This window comes from Macaca fascicularis, chromosome 15 (assembly GCF_037993035.2).
Source record: "Macaca fascicularis isolate 582-1 chromosome 15, T2T-MFA8v1.1".
Taxonomy (NCBI): Eukaryota; Metazoa; Chordata; class Mammalia; order Primates; family Cercopithecidae; genus Macaca; species Macaca fascicularis.
In genome coordinates, this window is record NC_088389.1 from 14,043,699 (window position 1) to 14,068,286 (window position 24,588).

The 24,588-nt window shown below is 48.8% G+C and overlaps 1 protein-coding gene across 14 annotated transcripts in view; it reads right to left on the reverse strand.

Annotated features, from left to right (window-relative positions):
- Positions 1 to 24,588, reverse strand: part of USP20 (ubiquitin specific peptidase 20) — a 46,338-nt gene that overhangs the window by 17,182 nt on the left and 4,568 nt on the right. For 12 of the 14 annotated variants that reach the window (XM_074016277.1, XM_005580641.5, XM_045373904.3 and 9 more), the window contains 8 exons: positions 15,059 to 15,170; positions 12,335 to 12,431; positions 8,073 to 8,126; positions 6,299 to 6,361; positions 5,819 to 5,950; positions 3,424 to 3,520; positions 2,847 to 2,916; positions 1,125 to 1,238 (listed from right to left, as the gene is read on the reverse strand). Coding sequence is in view for 12 of the 14 variants with exons in the window: in XM_005580641.5 (XP_005580698.2) it covers positions 1,125 to 1,238; positions 2,847 to 2,916; positions 3,424 to 3,520; positions 5,819 to 5,950; positions 6,299 to 6,361; positions 8,073 to 8,126; positions 12,335 to 12,415 (611 nt within the window). In the remaining 2 variants the exon portion in view is untranslated. Of the gene's footprint in view, positions 1 to 1,124; positions 1,239 to 2,846; positions 2,917 to 3,423; positions 3,663 to 5,818; positions 5,951 to 6,298; positions 6,362 to 8,072; positions 8,127 to 12,334; positions 12,432 to 15,058; positions 15,171 to 24,588 lie in introns of all 14 variants that reach the window. The other 2 variants (XM_074016275.1, XM_074016276.1) reach the window with 1 other exon arrangement.

Consider the following 24,588-nt stretch of genomic DNA (forward strand, 5'->3'; position numbering starts at 1 on the left):
GCTCACTGCAGCCTGCCTCAACCTCCTGGGCTCAAGCAATCCTCCCACCTCAGCCTCCTGAGTAGCTGGGACCACAAGTGCAAACACCACGCTTGGCTAATTTTGTAGTTTTTGTAGAGACGGGGTCTTGCTGTGTTGTCCAGGCTGGTCTCAAACTCCCAGGCTCAAATGATTCTCTTGCCTTGGCCTCTCAAAGTGCTGGATTTACAGGTGTCAGTGACTGCGTCTGGCCCCACGCTGGTTTTTAATCTGGTTCTACACGTAATACATATTTCTCCCATGCTGGGTTTTTTTTTTGTTGTTTTTGTTTTTGTTTGAGACGGAGTCTGGCTCTGTCGCCAGGTTGGACTGCAGTGGCGCAATCTTGGCTCACTGCCACCTCCGCCTCCTGGGTTCAAGTGATTCTCCTGCCTCAGCCTCCCGAGTAGCTGGGACTACAGGTGCGTACCACCATGCCCAGCTAATTTTTGCATTTTTATTAGACACGGGGTTTCACCATGTTGGCCAGGATGGTCTCAATCTCTTGACCTCGTGATCTGCCTGCCTCAGCCTCTCAAAGTGCTGGGATTACAGGCGTGAGCCACTGCGCCTGGCCCTACGCTGGTTTTTCATCTGCTTCTACACATAATACATATTTCTATGTGCTCATTTTAAATTATTCCCAACTTTGACTTTTCCTGGAGAAATAGATCTAATCACAGACTCTGGTCTTTAAATTCATTCCATACTGTGCCAGAAGCTCCATCCAGTCTGTGCCCCCCTGCCCCATACCTCCTCCACACGCTCCTCAGCTGTGGCTGAGGCCGGGTCACCATGTCTCTTGGCAAAGACATCTACCCAGTGGCTGCTGGCTAGGGTCAACAGCAGGTCAAATTCTAGCTCACCTTTTGCAGGTTCTATGACCTTGAGCAAGATACTTAAAGTTCTCTGCATCTCAGTTTCCCTATTTGTAAAACAGGATTGGATGCAATTTCCACCCTGCAGGCTTGCTACAAGCATTACCTGGGACAAAATGAGGCAAGTCCTCGCTGGGGGCTGAATCCATAGGAAGAGCTCAATCATGGGTGCTGACAGGAAACCCCAGTCCCCACACACCGCCCGAGGCTAGGGATGCAGCTGCTCACCGTTTCTTGTGCCAGACCTCAGAGACCAGCTTCTGGTAGCTCTTGCACAGGGCTGGCTTTTTGTCTGTGCGCACCAGGCCTCCACACTCCAGGAAGAACTGAGTCAGCGGTGGGCTGGGTGCGAGGGAGAGAGAGAGCCAGGTCAGGAAAGCAAACGAGGCAGGTGGCACGGTTTAGAAAGGGCTGCGTAGCGGGGAGCCCTGAGTGCTCGCGCAGGGAGCACAGTGACCCTGGACCCAGAAACGCCTAAAGGTGACTAGAAGGCTCCTACCAGTTATGAGAAAATTGTATCCTCCAAAATTCATCTGTGAAGCCCTAATCCCCAGTACCTCAGAGTGTGACCATATCTAGAGACAGCGTATTTTTATTTTATTTTATTTTATCTCATCTTATCTTCTTTTATTATTATTTTTATTATTTTGAAACAGAGTCTCACTCTGTTGCCCAGGCTGGAGTGCAGTGGTGCAGTCTTGGTTCACCGCAGCCTCTGCCTTCTGGGTTCAAGTGCTTCTCCTGCCTTAGCCTCCCAAGTAGCTGGGATTACAGGCGCATGCCACCACACCTGGCTAATTTTTTTGTATTTTTAGTAGAGACGGGGTTTCACCATGTTGGCCAGGCTGATCTTGAAATCCTGACCTCAGGTGATCCACTTGCCTTGGCCTCCCAAAGTGCTGGGATTACAGGCGTAAGCCACCGTGCCCAGCCAAGACAGGGCCTTTATAGAGGTTATTAAAGTTAAAACGGACTAGGTGCAGTCAATTTTTTTTTTTTTTTTTTTTTGAGATGGAGGCTTGCTCTGTCACCCAGGCTGGAGTGCAATGGCACGATCTCAGCTCACTGCAACCTCCGCCTCCTGGGTTCAAGTGATTCTTCTGCCTCAGCCTCCCCAGTACCTGGGATTACAGGTGCGTGCCACCAAGTCCAGCTAGTTTTTTGTATTTTTAGTAGAGACAGGGTTTCACCGTGTTAGCCAGGATGGTCTTGATCTCCCGACCTCGTGATCCACCTGCCTCGGCCTCCCAAAGTGCTGGGATTACAGGCGTGAGCCACTGCGCCCGGCCTGGGTGCGGTCAATTATTAACAATAATTGACCTGCATCCTGCTACCTGAGGATAGTTACTAGGAACATTTTGGGACATAGTCTCCCAGACTTTTCTACACATTTGTACCCATTCCCTCTCTCCTTCCTGCATACATATACAGCATCTCTAATCTCCACTGGGTAGGAGAAGCATGTCAGATACAGGAGGCATCCTTGGCCTCATGGAGCTGATAGCCTTTCCTTAATGGAAAATCGCGTTTCTCTCGTAAAATGAGATTTTACCTTACAATGCTTTATAACCTCCTTTTCCCCCCACTCACCAGATTCTGAAACCTGTTTTGTTTCAATGCATGCTGTCTTGTGCCATTTTTCCTGCACTTGCTGCAAGGGCTATGAGAATTTATACTCCCTTGCAGATGGGCCTTTAAATCGTTTCCAATAAACAATAGAGCGGTGGGCCTCCTTGCGTGTACAACTTCCCCAGCATCTCTGGTTATCTCCTCAGGACACATTTCGACTGGGGAGATTGCTGGGTCAAAGGGCACGCATGTTTTTAGGAATTTTGCTGCTGTGCATCCTATACATGTGCTTGTGGACAACAGGCTGGGAGCTGCTACTGCTGCTGTTTCTGGGGCTTTGCCAGGGACAGCTCTCGGCCCTTGGACAAAGTGTCGACCTACCAATTGGACAGGGCCTGCAGGGCAGCGTTCATATAGCAGGAGTTCCCGAGGTTCTTCATGCCCGTGAGGCCTGGGAAATAAACACAAGGGGAGGAGCAGGTGAGCGCCCTGCCCTGCTGAGGAGACCTTGCAAGTCACATCTGGCACAAAGCTGTGGCTCTCAACTGCCCAGGACCCAAGAAGAGGACATGGTAGAAGTGTTCCACCCCAGGGATCTTCTCAGTAAATTAACAAGGTTCCTGCTCACAACAGCTGTGGTTACCTGAGTGTTTTAAACAGACGAACTCCTTTGCCCCTCCGCCCAGCCAGGCCCACTGTCCAGACCATACAGCAGAGGGGCCGGCCTGCCCAGGGTCACCCAGCTGGGAGAGGGGACAAGATAGCCGGCTCCCCAGAACCTTAGCTAGGCCAGCCAGCTTCCAGAGGGAAGCCACCATGCTATGCAGCTTATCTGTCACCCTATCCTTCCTTGTCCATATAGCAGGTGCAAATAAGGACCAAGACTCTGGTGGTTTCTAGCCTCCAGGTGAGGCCCCCAGCCCAGTCCATCAGCTTCCCCTGCTGTGGGGGCCATTACCTCGAGGTTTCAGGTCATCGTCCTCTGACTCAGACTCTCCTTCATCAGCCACAGCAATAGGAACAGCTTTCAGAGGGTGGGAGGGTGGCAGGGAGTCCTGTGTTAAAGACCCCAAGTGAGGAAAACAGGGAACAGAGGGGCTGGAGTCAGAGGCCCAGGTGTCTCCCAAAGGCTGGAAGTCCAGCCCCACTGCCTGGAAGCCCCCACTGGGCTGAGCCAGTCCATTTGAGCAGAAGGCACTGTAGAAAGAGAGAGATTTGGTGGCCTTGCCCTGGGAACTCCTTGATTTGTTTGTGCCTGTGTTTTTTTAGAGATGGGGTCTTGCTTTGTCACCCAGGCTGGAGTGCAGTGGCACAATCAGAGCTCACTGCTGACTCCAACTTCTGGGCTCGAGCAGTCCTCCCACCTCACCCTTCTCAGTAGTTGAGACTATAAGTGCATGCCACAGCACCCAGCTAACCTTTTTTTTTTTTTTTTTTGAGACGGAGTCTTGCTCTGTCACCCAGGCTGGAGTGCAAGCTCCGCCTCCCGGGTTTACGCCATTCTCCTGCCTCAGCCTCCCGAGTAGCTGGGACTACAGGCGCCCGCCACCTCGCCCTGCTAGTTTTTTTTTTTTTGTATTTTTTTAGTGGAGATGGGGTTTCACCATGTTAGCCAGGATGGTCTCGATCTCCTGACCTCGTGATCCGCCCGCCTCGGCCTCCCAAAGTGCTGGGATTACAGGCTTGAGCCACCGCACCCGGCCCCAGCTAACCTTTTTATATATAGCCCAGGCTGGTCTCAAATTCCTGGGCTCCAGCGATCCTCCCAAAGGGTTAGGATAACATGAGCCACCATGCCCAGCTGTTGACTTGTATTTTTTTATTGACAATAATAAAAAATATTTTATTTATAAGAAATTTGGGAAAAATAGAAACATAAACAAACATGCAACCCCATTTTCCTGAGAGAACTACTGTTAATTGTTATGTATATTATGTAGACTTTTTTTAAGAGATAGTCTTGCTCTGTCGCCCAGGCAGGAGTGCAGTAGCTCATTGCAACCTTGAACTCCTGGGCTCAAGTGATCCTCCCACCTCAGCCTCCCAAGTGGCTGGGACTACAGGCATGCGCTACCATGCCTGACTTATTTTTTGTTGAGATGGGGTCTCATTCTGCTGCCCAGGCTGGTCTCAAACTCCTGGGTTCAAGCGATCCTCCTGCCTTGGCCCAGCAAAGGGCTGAGATTACAGGCGTGAGCCACGGCGCCCAGCCTATATTATATAGACTTTTAACTGTTAATACACATGCACAACAAAAACAAGATATTGCATATACTGTTTTATAGCCTTTTCTATAAAAATTCATAAACATCTACCAAGTTCACAAATGCATTCAATAAGCACTTATCAAGCCCTATCATGTGACTGTCTGAACAGATAGGAGAAGGAGAGGCCGGGTGCGGTGGCTCCTGCCTGTAATCCCAGCACTTCGGGAGGCCAAGGCAGGTGGATCACTTGAGGTCAGGAGTTCAAGACCAGCCTGGTCAACATGGCGAAACCCTGACTCTACTAAAAATATGAAAATTAGTCAGGCATGGTGGCGGGCGCCTGTAATCCTAGCTACTCAGGAGGTTGAGGCAGGAAATCAGTTGAACCCAGGAGGCAGAGGTTGCAGTGAGCTGAGATTGCACCACTGCACTCCAGCCTGGGCAACAGAGCAAGACTCGGTCTCAAAAAATTAAATTAAAATAAAATAAAATAAATGGAGGAGTCAGCCACGCAATGCCACACACATGTCCTGCCTTCTCCTCTAGCAGGCAGCTCTGCCATCCAGGATTACTGACCATTCCCTGAGCACAGGCCTGGGGCTGGGCCCTCCAGGTCATGGGCTTGCTGACCCGCCATCTCTAAGGTTGCACGGCACACACTGTTGATCAAAGGACCATTCTCTGGTCGACATTACCTAGGTGGTTTCTGGGCATTTCCCATGGAGAAGTGTGCTGTAGCAACTACCTGGAATTCCCTTAGGAATGGTTTCAGATCTGGGATGGCCAGAGGCCATCTGTGACCTCGTCAACCCTCTCCATAAGGCCTGGGTCTACACTCACCTCATGGCCCTGAGCCCACCCCAACACCTACACTCTGCACGGCCACCCCGTGGTCTCCGAGCTCCTCAAGGGAGGCCCTACTCTCAGTCACCTCTGCACCCTCATGGCCTCACACATGCCTCGGCAGAGTTGGGCTCAGTGAGCATGTGCTGATGTGAGCTCCTCAAAGTCACCTGAAAACATACTGGCCCAGGAACACACACCTCTGGGACCTACTGACCCGTGCCCCACGGATGCTCAGGTCACACTGCCTCATCCTCAACACAGTGTTGCCAACAACCAAACAGAGCCCACCACACAGGTTACCTGTTCAGAGAACTTGGAGGAGGAGCCCGGCAGAGGGGCTGCCAGCCGCTGCTCCAGGAACACCTCCTTCTCACAGGCGTAACACCACAGCCGGAATGTGGTCAGGTTCACGGTCAAGTTGTGCTTTTTTGCCTAGAGGGTGATATCCAAAATGAGGTCCAAGGTATTCTGGCCTAACAAGTGCCCCAACGTGTGATGGCTACTCTGCTCCCCAGCCTCTCAGTAAGAGGTCCTGTCAGGACAGAGACCGGAAGCTCAAATTTTGCTTACCCCCCCAGTCAGGACCCTGAGGGCTGCTGCTTATCAAATGGTGCAGATGCAAAATGTTTTTACCTGCATCCTCTCTTCTTTGCAGGAGCCATGCTAGGATGACACCATTTATTGGCCCAGCCATTTAGGCCCAGAGCAGGAAGGTGGAGCTGGGGTTTGAACCCCAGGCCATCTAACTGCAGGGCCCATACTCTCAGCTACCACACTCACCTGTGCATGAATGGTGCTGTGGTCAGCGAAGGATTCTCCACAGCCAACATAGGGGCAGGAGACCTGGTAAGAGAGGGGAGGAGAGTGGACTGGAGCTTGCCAAAAGGATGGTGTCAACACAGTGTCTCTGGTTCCATCCCAAAGTCAGTGCCCCCACCTCTCCTGAACAGGGACTACAAGGGACTGAGGCTCTGCCATCTCAAAGGAACACAGGTCTGCAGGTCCGTACGCCTGAAATTCTGTTGGGCAGTGATGGGCCGTAAACACTGTCCCTGCCCTCTGAGTGAGACAAGCAGTATGCCCTGGGCTGCTGCTCTCCAGCAAGAAGCCCAGGTGGGGTTCCGGCTGGGGCCTGGCTGCTCAGGACCCAGACCCTCCCCCTCCAAGAAAACCCCATGTGAAGTGGGGTCAGTTATTGGGACCTATGTTTTTGGTGGGGATCCTAGACCTCACAGCCATTTTCTAATGGGGGATGCTGAATGGGGACCAGGTGCTTGAAACAAGGGGCACAGATAGCGGGAGCCCAGTATGGACCCAGTACCCCACAGCAGGGCCCGCATGCCCCTGATGATGCTGCCTTGAAAGGGCCCTCACACTCTCCTATCCCAAATCTACCCATCCTCCAAGGCCCACTCAGTGCCTCCACTGTGAGCCTCCATGCCAGCCAGTAGCCAGTGGCCAATGCCACACTCCTACAGGAGTGCCTGCTGTCACTGCCACCTGTGATAAGCAGGGCCTTCTGGGAAAATGATGGAATCATTTTGATTTTTATCACATGGCTGACTCAGAAAGCACGTGCCATTTTCTGCATCAGGCTCCCACATCTGTCTAAGGGGACTGTGACTCCTATGAGGTAGGACCACGTCCTGCACTTGTAACGGCCCAGGAGATAACATCTGGCCCTTCTTGCTTCCCCCGGATACACAGTGTCTTGCTGTCTACTTTGTGCTGAGTGACAGGGCTGAGCAGAAGAGGCCAGAATTCCACTGGGGGCCCCTGCGCTTCTGCAAAGACTGACTGGCTATCTTCACTCGCTGCTGCTGTCTTTGTTGTTTTTACTTGTGGGTTTTTTTTTTTAAAGAAATTTTAAGTAACAGTCATTTTTAGTATGACTATAAAAATACATGCTTGGAAACATTTTTTAAACACTACAGACAAAAAAAAGAAAATTATCCATAATTCTACCACTCGGGGAAAACTGTCATGTTTTCATACCTCTACTTTTACTCTTTTTAGTAACCAGTAATCATCCAAACCCTTCCAGCTTCTCCCGGACACCGTCTCCTGGCTAGTCACAGGCATCCGTCTCATCCAGTTCTACCCTAACCCCATGAGGCGGGGACAGTTGTCAGTTGTCAGTGTTGCAGCCTCTTTCTTATAGACGGGTAATGAGGGTTCAGAGAAAAAACGAGACTGGCCCAGGGAGAGACGCTGCTGAGCAGCAGTGCCAGGCCTCAAAGCCAAGACACCCACGTCGACTCACACATACGCACGCCAAGCTAGAATTCTGTCCTATGAAGAAGGGAGCCTTCGGTCCAGAGCCTTCTCCGACCTATTTTTTTCTCCTGTCATTTTTAATTGCTGCCAGAATGGCCAGCCCAGGATTTGCTGACTCTGGAGCCCTGCGCCCCTGTGCCCCTGCCCAAGGTTTCTGGCAGTGCCCACCAGGGATGGAAGTTCCCAGCCCAGAGTCTAGCCCACTGCACCAGCCTGTGCAGTGCTGACAACAGGTGGAAGCAGTTCCACGCCCCCGATGGCCACAAGGGTCTTTTACCTGGAGACAGGCCCAAAGGTTTGGTCCGGTGACTCCACATGACTGACAGGTTCCCTGTGTGGGTTGAGAGGAGAGAGAAAGAGTAGGTGTGACGAGCCCGCTGGGGGGCTGAGCGCCGGGGCTGGTCCTGCCTGGAGGGCCCCACCTGGCTGACATGCACTTAGGTCTCAGCTTCAAGCCCTGGCCCCAGAAAGGCCTTCGCCAGACTACCTGTCCAAATTAGGCTCCCAGGGGAGCACTTTATACTTTACTGTTTGAATTCTATCCTGTGCCTGTAAAAACATTTTCAAACCAGCATTTTATGATTTTAGTGTCTATAACCTAATCTTGGAAAATAAAATCATGTAAGAGACTCATTAACATGCTCTCTTACCACCCCTTCTACACTTCCTTTCTTGCACTGAATTATTTCAGCCTTTCTACCCGTTAGACAAGAGCTCCATGAAAGAGGGATGGTCTGTTTTGTCTACCCCTGGGAGTTCACAAGGCCTGGTATAAATGAAGAGTTCACTAGACCTGGCAAACCCCAGGAAATGCCCAGGTTTCTGGTGGTCTGGGCGTCAGAGGCTGCTCTGTGTCTATCGGTATCCTTTCTCTCCTCCTTGCTTTAATAATGGGATGCATGGATTTTAGCTGAGCACACAGCTAGCCTGCTGCAGACGATGTTTCCCAACTTCCACCATGATCACGTGGGCTCAGTTCTAGTCAATGAGAAGACAGCAAAAACCATGTGTGCCACTTCTGCGCTGTGTGCTACCCTTGCTCTTTCTCCTCTTACCATTGGCTGGAATGTGGATGTAATGGCAGGAGCTGAAGCAACCACCTTGGACTCAGGAAAAGAGCCACATGTTGAGAATGGCAGAGCCAACCTACCAGTCCTCCCTACCTGTGGTCTGCTCCATGAGAGAAAGGAAACTTCTATCTCATTTACGCCACTCTATTTTAGGGACTCTTTATTACAGCAACTTAATTTGTGCTCCAAATAACTGCATCTGTGCTTCTAGAACAGCAATTCCCAGCCGAGGCCCTACAACATCTGCCGTGCTTCCATCAGTTGTGAGAGGAACTCTGAGTGTTGGTCTTCGACAGCAGCTACAGTATCAGGCTCCACCACGGTGGGAGCAGACCCTTGAAGAGGACAATCCAAGTCTCCAGCTGAGTTCTTTTTTTCTTTTTTTTTTTTTTTTTGAGATGGAGTCTTGCTCTGTCTCCCAAGCTGAAGCACAGTGGCGAGATACAACCTCTTCTTCCCGGGTTCAAGTGATTCTCCTGCCTCAGCCTCCCAAGTAGCTGGGATTACAGGTGCCCATCACCACACCTGGCTAATTTTTGTATTTGTAGTAGAGACAGGGTTTCATCATTTTGGCCACGCTGGTCTCAAACTCCTGACCTTAGGTAATCCACCCACCTTGGCCTCCCAAAGGGCTGGGATTACAAGCATGAGCCACCGCACCTGGCCTCCAGCTGAGTTCCCAGGCTGGAGTGCAGTGGTGCGATCTCAGCTCATTGCAAGCTCCGCCTCCTGGGTTCACACCATTCTCCTGCCTCAGCCTCCCGAGTAGCTGGGACTACAGGCGCCCGCCACCTCACCTGGCTAATTTTTTGTATTTTTAGTAGAAACGGGGTTTCACCGTGTTAGCCAGGATGGTCTCGATCTCCTGACCTCGTGATCTGCCTGCCTCGGCCTCCCAAAGTGCTGGGACTACAGGTGTGAGCCACTGCGCCCAGCCTGCTGAGTTTTTTACACACTACTTACAGAATCCCTTCCAATCTCTGTAGCAGGGCCCAGCAACATCCCCCTTTCGCTGAGGTCACAACCTTGCCACAGAGCAAGGTCAGCAGGTGAAGCCAATGAGCCTGGACAGCAGGTAAAGCCAATGAGCCTGGAGCCCAGTGCAGCAAGGCCACAAAGCTCCCACCAAGAAAGCCTGGCTTCCCCCAGGGTGGCCATGGCAGCTCCCAGGCCTCCCTGGCCTCCTTCTCATTCTCACTACACCCAGATTCCAGCCATGTTTGTCAAAAGCTTGAACGTGGGGTTGAAGTGAAGCAGCTCGTCCCATATCATGAAGCTGAGATCTGCACTCTGTGGTTTAGGGTCTCTCACGGAGGATGCCGTGGGTGCCAGGAGATCAGTCTGCTTAGCAGACTCAAAGCCGCAGCCCCAAACCTTCCTGAATTTGTCATCTCTCTTGTGATTTTTTGACTTCACAATTCACCCTCCTCTTCCCAGGTTTTTTTTTCCATTTCAGTTATTTGATTTATGAAAGTATCGTATGCTTGCTCTAACAATTCAGATAACATCTATATGTTGTGTATGGTATGAAATATTTTCCTCTGTACATTCTTCTTACACAAAACATGTATGCCTAGATCTTGAGCGGGTGATTTTTAGTAAAAGTAAGATCACGCAATACACATTTATCTATAATGTGCCTGTGTCTCCTTTGAGGGTCACTCAAGTCTGTACATGAAGACTGCATCTCCTCTGTGATAACTGCACACTCTGGACACACCATAACTGATTCACCCATTCCCTTTCTGAGGATTATTCAGGTGCCACCAGTTTTTCCCTTTTACAAATAATGCTCAATAAATACTGCTGTATCATGTGTTTGTAACTGGTGATTACATTTCTATGGGATAAATTCCCAGAAGCAGAATTGCTTCTCTAAAAGTTACAGTAATTCCCAGCCCTACCACAATGTGAATGGCCCATTTTCTCCGTAACTGTCAGCTACGAATGGATCTATCTCTTTCCGCCCATCTGCAAAATGGTATCATCCTATTTCGTTAGCAATATCCATAAGCACGAGAGTGAAGTCAGCCATCTTTTTCCGAAAGTTTCTTGTCATTTCTACCTCCTTTACTGGTAAGGACCTGCTCATATCCTTGCTCTTTCTGAGTATTTTAGAACGGCGCTGGTTTTATTTTGTAACTTTCTGGATACCCAGAGAGGACCTGAAGTCATGATCTCTGACACACAGGCCCGGAGCATCCCAGACACGCCCAGTCTCTACTCTAGAGGCACTAACAGGCTTCTGAACGGCTGCCAGTCCCAGCACAAACATTCCTGTGCTCCACGTCTCTTTTCCCACCTGCTTCATCCCCTCCCTGCTCTCAGATTCCCTAAGAAGCAGAAAGAAACGCAGCATCAGACAATGCAAACACATCTGGGCCTCACTCTGCCCCACTTCACAATGCAAGAGGCGAAGTCACTTCAAAAGCAGCTATAAACACTATGAAGAACCACTCCCACGCCAGGCCTCGTGACAAAACCAGCTCAGGCCAAAGGCCACCAAGGACCTGCTGGTGCGGTGAGGCCAGGCGACCAGCATTAGGTGCCAATATGCCCAGGAATCCCACTCCTGGGAACATGCCTGCATGCAGCTCTGCCCGTGGATGCAATGACTTTTCTACAAGGCCGTTCGTCGCAGCATCGTTTGTTATTGGCAAGAGGCTGCAAAGGATCCAGGTGTCTACCCACAGAGCTTCGGTCACTGTGGCCACACGATGAAACATGATGCGGCTTCAAGGTAACAAATGAGAAAGCTGTCTCTACACACTGACGTCCAAAGAGCTCCAAGATACATTGTCATGTGAACAAAGCAAGTTACAAGACAGAGAGGATTGTATACCATCTTTTATGTAAGAAAGGGCAAAGCTTAAAATGAGTTTATCTGCTTGTATTCACATAAAGAAACTGAAAAGATACAAAAGAGAGTAAGTGCTTACCCGAGGGTGGGCCGGGGAGGGTGGGCATGGGGGTGAGAGAAGGACTTCTTGACATTTATCATTTTATACTGTTTCATGTGTAACCATGTCAAGTATTACCTTTTCAAAAATTTTCATTTAACAACACCAAAAGGATGGCAATGCGTCCTCCTACTTTGAGAAGAGGCCCAGCTGGCTTCCTGCTCAGGCCTCCCTGAGCCCTCCTCGGGCCTCATTTGTAATAACACTCCTGGACTTGGAAAGCAGCATTCATTCCCTGCCTTGGAGAGGCTCTGTGCACCCGCCCCAACAGCTAATGGACAGAGAGCATTAGTGGTTCCCAAATGGCCTGGTCTAAACTATAATTAATGGCTATCAGGACACAGCCTCCGGAAGGGTCTCCCAAGCAGATGCCAGCATTTCCATTTACACACAAGGCTGAGCAGAGACGGTCAAGGAACCAGTTTTTCCACTGCTTCAGAAATGTCCACACCCCAGGAAAGAGGCAGCCCTGGATGTGGGCCCTGGCCCCGTAAGGTCTGACCCTTTACCTTAGATTTGAGCAGCAAGTCCTCTTTGGTTACCTCCCCTATGGAGTCAAGGTGAGGGCAAAGGTCCCTGGCGTCCCCCATCCTGGCCTGGGCTCACCTATGAGAAGACACAAGCAATCCTGGGTTAATGGCAGCCAGTGCTGGCAGGAGGTAGGGAGGTGAGTGGTTAAGTACATGACTTTGGCCTTGAGTCCTGGTCTGCCACACACCAGCTGGTAACCTGGGGCAGTTGCTTAACCTCTCCAAGCATTACTTTCCTTGTCTAAGAAGATAACAGTTACCCCAGTGGTTCGTTCCTAGGTCACGGAGACAACGTCTGTCAAATGCCTGGCATAATCCCTGATGTAGAGAAAGCCCATAGCAGGTGGCAGGTATCGTGCTCAGAATTAATGGCAGGGAAGACACAGGAGTCCTGTCTGCATGCAGGGAACTGCACACCAGACAATCTAAAACCACAGATGTTTCGTTAGAAGGAGGCCAAATCCATGTTCATCCAAGGATTCAGGCAGAGGAGGGGGCAGTGTAGAAAGGCTGGGTTTCAAAAAGGCAAGCAACAGATGTTGACATTGGTCTTCTCAAGAGCCTCTGGGAGGCCAAGTGCTGGCAGACCACTTATCCCACTTCTTGTGGGAGTGCCCCAGGGAGTGGGGTTTGAACACCAGACCACCATGGGAGCAGGCCATGCAGCACTGCCTCCAGGGAATGTCTTCTGAGAGTAGGGAGAAGGTCAGAAAGGCAGGAGAACAACCTAGAAAGCAGTCTGGAACTGTGTTTGCCACAACATCAATAGTGGTGCATCTGGGTGATGGGTTTCAAGCAATGAAAAAAAAAAAAAAAGCTCTGTTGCTTTTGTTTAACTGACACATGTTCATTATAAAAACAAAACTCAAACAAGAAAGCACAAAGTAAAATAAATCACTGAGAACAAGTAGCAAACATCTTTCCCAACATTCTTCTGCATTTCCTTCTCTTTTAAATCAGGGGATAAAAATACATCTGTCCTAGAAAATAAATGCTGCCCTCAAGGGAGCACCTGGGTGATGACGAACAGCTCTGCATCTTGATTATGGGGTGCTTACATGGATCTACACGTGTGTTAAAAGTGCAAAGAACTGAACACACACGAGTGCCTACAGAACTAGTGAAGTCTGAATAAGCTCCATGAATTATGCCAATGTCACTTTACTGATTGTACTATAGACATACAAAGATGTATTATTAGCTGGAATGCTGGTGCATGCCTGTAGTCCCAGCTACCCAAGAGGCTCAGGTAGGAGATCATGTGAGCCCAGGAGTTCTAGGCTGCAGTGAGCTGTGACCACGCCACTGCGCTCCAGCCTGGGTGACAGAGCAAGACCTCGTCTCAAACAAAAAAAAAAAGTATGTGTTACTCTTACCATTAAGGGAAACTGGGTGAAGGTACAAAGTACCTTAGGGTACACTTTTTGCAACTGCCTGTGAATCTATAATTATTTCAAAAGAAAACATTAAAAAATGAATAACTAAAGAAATGCTTCACATACGGTATTTTAGCAGAAGCAAATCCAGGAATCTGACTGCTGATTATAGCTTCAAACTGTTGCCAAATAAGGTCCAAACCAACCAAAGATGTAACTGGAGCCAAGATTGCTTTAAACAAAGGTAGAAGCCTCTGTGTCTACAGGGGTCTTAAAAACAAAACAAAAGACTGGGTGCGGTGGCTCATGCCTGTAATCTGTAATCCCAGCACTTTGGAAGGCTGAGGCAGGCAGATCACCTGAGGTCAGGAGATCGAGACCAGCCTGACCAACATGGAGAAACCCCATCTCTACTAAAAATACAAAATTAGCCAGGCGTGGTGCACATGCCTATAATCCCAGCTACTCAGGAGGCTGAGGCAGGAAAATCACTTGAACCCAGGAGGCGGAGGTTGCGGTGGGCCAAGATGGTGCCACTGAACTGCAGCCTGGGCAACAACAGCAAAACTCCACCTCAAAAAAAAACCAAACAAATAAACAAAAAAAACAAAAGCAGAAGCCGCATGTGTGCCCCCTGATCTGAGAGGTGGACCCCCAGACTCCTCCTTACGTGCCCCTCCCTGTCCCAAATGGTCAGCCAGGGTCAACTGGCCAGATTCCCATTCAGAACATGAGTAACTAGCACTCATGAGGTGTCAGATACTAAGCTAAGGGCTTTTCGTGCATTCGTTTATGAAAAACTATCCCAGCAATCATTGAGGCAGCTGTGATTAGCCCCATTTCACAGACTAAGGAACACAGGCTCCTTCTTGTCTAAGGTCTCACAGGAATGTTGGTGCTAGAGCTGAACCTCAAGTTGGTCAGATCCTAAAGGCCCGCTCAGTTGCTTTCTAACTTGTATAAAATGTAAATGTGCAAAAGCAGGCAGAACTTACTGTCACATTGAAGATGAACATAAAGAAAAAAAGGAAAAAACAAAGTAGACTGAACTGTATAACACACTTCCATATTTCCATGTACCTAGACTCATCAATCAACAACTCATGGCCAATCTTGCTTCATCTCAACCTCCTGCTTCCTCTTGCTTTTGTAGCAAATCCCAGACACACAGGCGATCACATTCCATCTGTATTTTTCTAAGAGATAAGGACTTGAAAAAAAAAAACCCCATAATCACAATTCCATTCTTTCATCTACAGAGAAAAATCCATGTATCCTCCTCAGTATGTGTTGAAGGCACCCACCTAAGAGGAGGCCATGGGCTTACCTCTGGGTGACACGAAGTCCGCAGGAAGCGGCCAGCATTCGCATCCTTCGTTGACAGCTGACAGCAATGGACTGCAGTGGTCTGGAGTGAGTGGAGGCCTCTGGCAAGGAGCCTGGGGGATGAACCAGGGCATTTCACACAGTTCTGTTATTATTTTTGAGACAGGGTCTTGCTCGCTTGCCCAGGCTGGAGTGCAGTGGCATGATCACAGCTTGATCTTCCAGGCTCAAGTGATCCTCCCACCTCAACTTCCCAAGTAGTTGGGACTACAGGTGTGCAACACCACACCCAGCTAATTTCTTTAAAATTTCTTATAGAGACAGGGTGTTGCTTTGTTGTCCAGGCTGGTCTTGAACTCCTGGGCTCAAGTAATCCTCCCACCTCGGGTCTCCCAAAGTGCTGAGACTACAGGCCTGAGCCACTGTGCCCAGACAGTTCTGTTATTTTAAAATCATTCTTAGCACCAACTAGAAGCTAAAAAGGGCCCAGCATTCCTCCTGGGAGGAATGAATTTCGGGATATTGGGGATGTCCATAGGCTAGACTACGCCCTGTGCATCCAGAGAACAGTACCACCACATCACTCCTGGGCCAGCTGCCCAAGGCCCAGGCAGAGCTGGCACACAGGGGCAGCCCCTCCTAGGGAGTGCTGGCCTTCACTAGTCACTGCTGGGGCATTAACTTGGTGCTCCCCAGGAGGAATCCTGCACAGGTCTGCTGGAGGGATCTGCAGGGCCTCTCCTATTGTCCCATCAGGCTGCCACAGCCAATCAACCCTCTGGACAGGAAGGCCTGGCCCCTTCCACACATGCCACCAGGCCCCTCAGGTCATCCTTTGAGCTCTCAGGGATTCCCTGAGAACCCCCGACCCTTAAGTGTTCAGCAGGCCCAGGCTGCATGCACAACCGAGCTCATCCACACATTGCCACTACCCACACTTCACTGGCAGGTCACAGTCTCCCAGATGTGGACAGCTCAAAGAGGGAGAGGCAATTAGAAGCTACCATTTAAAATAGTCACATGACAATGACAGCTTCAAGATTCCAAATTCCAAACCTCCTCACTTGAAGTCGGGTTTTTAAGTTTTCTTCATTGTTTCTGCTGAGGCCATATGCCCTGAGTTGGCACTAGTCCTACACTATCTTAAGCTGCAGTGGTGTGGGTTTCGCTAGCATCTTTGGTATATGATAATCTCTCTAGTTGGGTGGCTGGGGAGAGAGGGGGCAGGTTATAACTTGGCCCATTATTTGTTTATTTTTTTTGAGACAGTCTCACTCTGCTGCTCAGGCTGGAGTGCAGTGGCATGATCTTGGCTCACTGCAACCTCTGCCTCCTGGGTTCATGTGATTCTCCTGCCTTAGCCTCCCGAGTAGCTGGGATTACAGGCGTGTGCCACCACGCCCGGCTGATTTAACAGGTCCACTCTTCATTTGCAAGTGCAATTGGACTCACATTCCTGCAACTTCAGAGAGAAAAATCAGCCCTTTGGCTAACAGCCTTCAATATATTCTCACTACTCCCATCTTACAGATGAAGAAACAGAATTGGAACTTAAGTAACAATTCTGGGGGGGGATTGTTATTTGGCTAGTTTTTGTTTCGTTTTGTTTGAGATGGAGTTTTGCTCGTTGCAATGGTGTGATCTCAGCTCACAGCAATCTCTGCCTCCCAGGTTCAAGCAATTCTCTTGCCTCAGCCACCTGAGTAGCTGGGATTACAGGCATATGCCACCACGCCCGGCTAATTTTATATTTTTACTAGAGACAGGGTTTCTCCATGTTGGTCAGGCTGGTCTCAAACTCCTGACCTCAGGTGATCCACCTGCCTCAGCCTCTCAAAGTGCGGGGATTATAGGCATGAGCCACCATGCTCGGCTTACCTGGCTAGTTTGTAACAGGTATGACTCTGATCAGATCTGTGTGGTACAGAGTCTTGCTCTAAATCATGAGTCGGATTTAGAGAAACATTAAACTGAGCAAGGAAAAAAAAAATCCGATACAAAAACATATATACCATATGGTTCCATTTATATAAAATTTCAAAACAGACACAAAACTAACCTATGATGATAGAAACTGGATCAGTGATTGCCTGGGGCAAAGGGTAGAGCTATATTGCAGACAAGAAGGAACTTTCTGTGGTGTTGGAATGTTCTAGATCTTATCTGGGGTGAGGTTTAATCAGATGTATACACCTGTCAACTTGTGTGCACTGTATCTTTAAAATATATGCATTTTATTATATGTAAATTATACCTCAATAGAATTATACCTCAATAAAGTTGATTTTAAATCAGAATGAGGCCGGGCACAGTGGCTCACACCTGTTATCCCAGCACTTTGGGAGGCTGAGGCGGGCGGATCACGAGATCAGGAGTTCGAGACCAGCCTAGCCAACATGGTGCAACCCCATCTCTACTAAAAATACAAAAATTAGCTGGGTGTGGTGGCAGGCGCCTGTAATTCCAGCTAGTCAGGAGGCTGAGGCGGGAGAGCCACCTGAACCTGGGAGGTGGAGACTGCAGTGAGCTGAGATCACACCACTGCACTCCAGCCTGGGCGGCAGAGCAAGACTCCATCAAAAAAAAAAGAAAAAAAAAGATGTTGGCTGTTGGCAAGGGTGTGGATTAACTGGAGTCCTGTGCACTGCTGGTGGGAATGTGAAATGGTGCAGCAGAGGCATAAGTTTGGCGGTTCCTCCAGAACTGTAAAATAGCACCACACTATTGAGCGATCCACATCTGGGTATACACCCAAACACACTAAAAGCGGCAACTCAAAGAAATATTTGATGGCCGGGCGCGGTGGCTCAAGCCTGTAATCCCAGCACTTTGGGAGGCCAAGACGGGTGGATCACGAGGTCAGCAGATCGAGACCATCCTGGCTAACACGGTGAAACCCCGTCTCTACTAAAAAATACAAAAAACTAGCCGGGCGAGGTGGCGGGCGCCTGTAGTCCCAGCTACTCGGGAGGCTGAGGCAGGAGAAGGGCGCGAATCTGGGAGCTTGCAGTGAGCTGAGATCAGGCCACTGCACTCCAACACCGGGCGACAGAGTGAGACTCCGTCTCAAAAAAAAAAAAAAAAGAAATATTTGTGCACCCATGTTCATAGTTGCATTATGTACAACAGCCAAAAGACGATGCAAACCAAGTGCCCATCAATAAATAGACATACAATGAAAAAAGCCTAAAAAAGGGAATTCTGACACTTGCTCCAACATGAACCTTAAAGACATCTGCTCAGTAAAACAAGTCAGGCTGGGTGAGGTGGCTCACGCCTGTAATACCAACACTTTGGGAGGCTGACACAGGCAAATCACTGGAGGTCAGGAGTTCGATACCAGCCTGACCAACATGGTGAAACCTTGTTTCCACTAAAAATACAAAAATTAGCCAGGCATGGTGGCAGGAGCCTGTATTCCCAGCTAGTAGGGAGGCTGAGGCAAGAAAATCGCTTGAACCCGGGAGGCAGAGGCTGTGGTGAGCCAAGGTCGCACCACTGCACTTCAGCCTGGGCAACAAGAGCAAAACTCCGTCTCAAAAAAAAAAAAAAAAAAAAAAAAAAAAAGGGCAGTAACTTCTCTGAAAATATTTGCTGAACGGCCCAAAAATACAAAGTCATAAAACACTGTTAGACCATGTTAGGTGGCTTATGCTTATAATTCCAGCACTTCTGGAGGCCGAGGCAGGAGGACTGCTTTAGCCCAGGAGTTTGAGATCAGCCTGGGCAACATGGTGAAACCCCATCTCTACAAAAAATTTAAAAATTAACTGGGCATGGTGGTGCGCACCTGTAGTCCCAGCTACTCAGGAAGGTGAGATGAGAGGATGGCTTGAGCCCAGAAGTATGAGGCTGCAGTGAGCTATGATGGCACCACTGCATTCTAGCCTGGACAACAGAACAAGACCCTGTCTCAGGGGAAAAAAAAAAAAAAATGGCCAGGCACGGTGGCTCACGCCTGTCGTCATCCCAGCACTTTGGGAAGCCAAGGCCGGTGGATCACGAGGTCAGGAGATCACGATCATCCTGGCTAGCACAGTGAAACCCCGTCTCTACTAAAAAAAAAAAAATACAAAAAAGTTAGCTGGGTGTGGTGGCAGGTGCCTGCCTGTAGTCCCAGCTACTCAGGAGGCTGACATAGGAGAACGGCGTGAACCCGGGAGGCGGAGCTTGCAGTGAGCAGAGATCGTGCCACTGCCCTCCAGCCTGGGCGACAGATCCATCTCAAAAAAAAAAAAAAAACTATTATTAAATTCTTATTTTGGTGAAACAATGTGTTTTGGGCCTAGAGAAAGGATGCTATTATCATTTCTGGAGGATAAAGTCAAGTGATTTATATTTCCTTTTTGCTTTTCTGCATTTTCTACAATGAACTTGTGTTGCCTTTTTTTTTTCCTTCCTATACTTGCTTCCTGAATGACTCTGTTACAATCATTCTAATCTAATAATCTAATAGGGTCAGTCACAGTGGCTCACACCTGTAATCCCAGTGCTTCTGGGAAGCTGAGGAGGGAGGATCCCTTAAGCTCAAGGCTGCAGTGAACTAGGATCGTGCCACTCACTACAGCCTGGGGAACAGAGCAAGACCCCGTCTCTAAAACAAAATCAAAATCAAAAAACAACAAAAAATGCTTTTCCTCTCAAAAGTCCCCTCTCTCTCACTAGAGAGAGAGCTGTTTTCCTTTCTTTCTCTTTCTTTTGCCTGTTAAACCTCTGATCCTAAGAACAAAAACAAACAAAAAAGAATACCGAAATTGGTTACTTTTAATGGATTTTCAAGTTTCCAAAATAAGAAAAGAAGAAGAGTATCTGGCTTCCTAGGTATGTTGCTCTTCCCCAAACCCCTGAGGGCACCACAGGGGACAGAGCCTCCGTCCCCTGGAACTCTCCAGGCCCCCGTGCCAGGCACTGCCCTGAGCCTCCATGGTTTTCAGAGAAGGGGTGGGAGCATCTGAGTGATCCCAGAAGGCCCCAAAGCTGCTACCTGGATGGCTCCCAAGCACACCTCTCCAGGTGACTCACTCAGACCAAGATGTGCCCTCAACACGTGTTTTTTGTATTGTATCTATTTATTTATTTAGAGACCAGGTTATGAGACTGGCTAATTGTTGTATTTTTGGTAGAGACAGGGTTTTGCCGTGTTGCCCAGGCTGGTCTTGAACTCCTGGGCTCAAGCGATCTGCCTACCTTCGCCTCCCAAAGTGCTGGATTACACACATGAGCCACCACAACCGGCCCTCTCAATATTCATTTTTGCCTCATTTACCTCCATGTTGTACTCAAATTTTTCGTCTTCTCCTACTTGTCCTGAAAATTTTAAAGGCATTTTTGTCTGGCTTTAATAAATTTGATATATGCCTCTATAGACACTGGAAACAGACACAGACATAAAATGAAATAAAAATCACCTGTAATCCTGCTGTACAGGAAAAAAATATGGTTACCTTTTTGGTTTTGGTAAGTCTTTCTTACATGTACAAACATTTTTTTTTTTTTTTTTTTTTTGACACAGAGGCTCGCTCTGTCACCCAGGCTGGAGTGCAGAGGTGCAATCTCGACTGAGCTCAATCTCCAAATTCAAGCCACCCTCTCATCTCAGCCTCCCAAGTAGCTGGGACTACAGGCATGCACTGCCACGCCTGGCTCATTTTTAATTTTTCTTTTATAGAGACAGGGTTTCGCCATGATGCCCAGATTGGTCTGGAACTCCTGGGTTCAAGCAATCTGACTGCCTTGGCCTCTCAAAGTACTGGGATTACAGGCGTGAACCACCAGGAATGTGAATCTTTGAATAAATCTTTTTGTTTTTTTGAGATGGAGTTTTCACTCTTGTTGCCCAGGCTGGAGCGCAGTGGTGCAATCTTGGCTTATTGCAACCTCCACCTCCGGGGTTCAAGCAATTCTCCTGCCTCAGCCTCCTGAGTAGTTGAGAATACGAGCATGCACCACCACACCCTTCTAATCTTTTTGTACTTTTAGTAGAGATGAGGTTTCACCATGTTGGCCAGGCTGGTCTCAAACTCCTGACCTCAGGTGATCCGCCTGCCTCAGCTTCTCAAGTGCTGGGATTACAGGTATGAGTCACTGCGCCCAGCCTGTTTTTTTGTTGTTATCACTGTTGAGACGGAGTCTTAGTCTGTCGCCTAGGCTGGAGTGCAGTGGCGTGATCTCCGCTCACTGCAACCTCCACCTCCTGGGTTCAAGTGTTTCTCTTGCCTCAGCCTCTTGAGTAGCTGGGATTACAAGCACCCGCCATCATACCCAGGTAATTTTTGTATTTTTAGTAAAGATGAGGTTTCACCACGTTGGCCAGGGTAGTCTCAAACTCCTGACCTCAAGTGATCAGTCCACCGTGACCTCCCAAAGTGCTGGGAGTACAGGTGTACACCACCATGCCCGGCCTACATCTTTGACCAAAAAAAAAAAAAAAATCTATTGGTCAAAATCTGTGCTTTGAAGGCTCTACATCGATACTGATAAGCTTCCCTTTAGAAAAAGTATATACATTTATCTGCCTATCAGCAGTATATGAAACATAGAAAGTTTAAGGTTTACTAACGTTTTATAAATTAATGGTGAAAAACTATTTCTATTAAGGAAAAACGGCGGTAGTACAGAAAACACTAGGTGCTTAATATTCCACACACAGGGTCAGGTGCAGTGGCTTACACCTGTAATCCCAGCACTTTGGGAGGCCGAGGAGGGTGGATCACAAGGTCAGGAGTTCGAGATCAGACTGACCAACATGGGGAAACCCCATCTCTACTAAAAATACAAAAAATTAGCGAGGCGTGGTGGCACATGCCTGTAATCCCAGCTACTTAGGAGGCTGAGGCAGGAGAATCGCTTGAACCCAGCAGGTGGAGGCTGCAGTGAGCTGAGATCACGCCATTGCACTCCAGCCTGGGTGACAGAGCAAGACTCCGTCTCAAAAAAAAAAAAGAAAAAGAAAAAGAAAAAAATTCTACACACAGGACCTAAATTATCTGAAGCATGGGGGTCGACAAGAGGGTACACATCTCAGCTGTCTGAAAGTTATCATTTTGCTTTTCTTTGGTACCCAACCAATACTGACCATGTACCTCCTTAGGAACAGTGACTTGGGGTGCTGGGAAACAGCCAGGCATAGGCCCTGTTCTTGTAGGGCACAGAGTCCCATACTTCAACCTCAGCGTACTTGCAAGCAGACACTAGGGGGGTGATAATCACCACCAGCACCTCCTTTTCCTACACTCACCGAGGGTCAGCTGCTGCACATCCATTATCCCGGGAGGTGACAGTCATTATGGAAGGAAATTACAGGGACAAGTAGCCCTGGGTTCATACCTCACTCCGCCCCTTGCAAGTCTGTGACTTTAGATAAATCGCTCGGTCTCCACATTCATAAAATGGGGACAATGGCAGCACCTAGGGTTACTCAGAAGATGAAGTGAGCCAATACACAGTAAACACTAAGTTGAATGACCGAGGGCAGGGCCTCATGGACTTTCTGGGTGGCTCAGATTTTCTACTGATTTGCATGACAAGAATGCTCAAAAAATGTTTACTACTATAATTTGTGTCACTGGCTGTTTTATAATTAGGACACTGAAATTGGTAGGAATAGAAGTCACACGCTCAAGGTCACTCAGAAGGGCACCCTCTATGAGACCACTCAGGGCTCTGCAGGCCAGCCAGCCCAGCAACAAACAGGCACCACGGTGATGGAGTCAGACACACGACAGGGCACTCATGCACAGATTCTTGGTGCGCTTCTTGAGATCTAAGTTCGCCTCCTGGTGCTTTTAACATCAAAGAAAAAGCCAGGAAAGGCAACTTCATGGACTAGAGCAAACCCTTCAACAGCTTCCCTGTCCTGGGGCAGCCTGTGCTTCTGAACCCTCATTCCTGCTGAGCACCTTTGCTTCCCTGCAAGTTGAAGATTCCTTTGCTCCACCAAGGCTGAGAAACTGTTCCAGGCAAGACACTGAGGAGACATGACAAAGCTGGATTGTGGTTCAAGGTTGGAGGATGCCACAAAGAACATATCCAGGACAACCAGCATGCCTGAGTGTGGACTGCCTATCAGATCATAGTATTTGTTATGGTCTGAATTGTTCTCTCTCCCCCATTCATATGCTGAAGTTCTAACCACCAGGACCTCAGAATGTAATCATATTTGAAGATAATGTCTCTAAAGAGGTAATTAAGTTAAAATAAGATCTTTTGGGCAGGCCCTAATCTAATCTTACTGGTATCTTTATGAGATGAGAAAATCTGGACTCAGAGGAAACACCAAGCCAGGACACAGCGAGAAGATGGCCATCTGCAGGCCAAGGAAAGGGCCTTCAGAAGAACCAAACCTTTAGTCACCTTGATCTGAGACTTCCAGCCTCTAGAACTGTGAGAAAATAAATCTCCGTTGTTTAAGCTACCCAGTCTGTGGTACTTTGTTATAGCAAGTCTGGGAAACAAATACATGATTCCATCAATGTGAAAGTTTCTAGGCCAGGAGTGGTGGCTCACGCCTGTAATCCCAGCACTTTGGGAGGCTGAGGCTGGCGGATCACCTGAGATCAGCAGTTCAAGACAAACCTGGCCAACATGGTGAAACCCCGTCTCTACTAAAAATACAAAAATTAGCTGGGCATGGTCGTGGGCGCCTGTAGTCCCAGCTACTCAGGAGGCTGAGGCAGAAGAATCACTTGAACCCAGGAGACAGAGGTTGCAGTGAGCCGAGATAACGCCACTGCACTCCAGCCTGGGTGACAAGAGCAAGACTCTGTCTCAAAAAAAAAAAAAGAAGAAAGTTTCTAAAGGTAGAACTCACTCTCTGGTTACGTATGATAATGTTCTTATTCTTAGTTAATTCCCGCTGGGATATTTAGGGGGAAAGGACTGTGATGGCTGCAGCTTACTCCTACCTGAATCAGCAATAATTATGATAATAAGTATAGAGATTAGAGCTAGAGTAAATAAGGCAAATGTTACAATTGGTGAATCTAGGTGAGGGGTAAGTGGGAGTTCACTGTATTCTTCTTGTAACTTTGAAAGTTTGACTTTTTAAAAAAATAGATTCCCTTTCTCGCCTTTGAGGTGGGAGCAGGGAGGGGGCTTTCTGGAACAGGCAGCCCCATCGCAGGATCCAGGACCCAGCACCCACTGAGCCTCCAGACCTAGTACCCAGGGCTTCGCTCACCCACCCACTCGGGCAAGGGCGGCTGTTTTTCAACTCACAGAGGAAGAATGGAAAGTCCCAGACAGGAAGCAACACAGCAGGAAGCCAGCAGGTTGTGTCTGCTTTCCCCACTCTTCCCGTCCCACCTGTGCCTCTGTGCAAATATATGGAGTGTGCACAGCAGGCGTTTCATAAAGGCTGAAAGGGAAAGACACCTGTGCAGCTGAAAGAACATGCTCCGAGGTGCAGCTGCGCAGAGTAGGACCTACTGTGCGACAAGTCAGCAAGGTGCAGGGTGTGCCCGGCCCTCCTGGCCCACCAGAGCCTCCTCTCTTGGGGCAGGAGAGCACAGGATGGGAGGAGGAAGGCCTGAG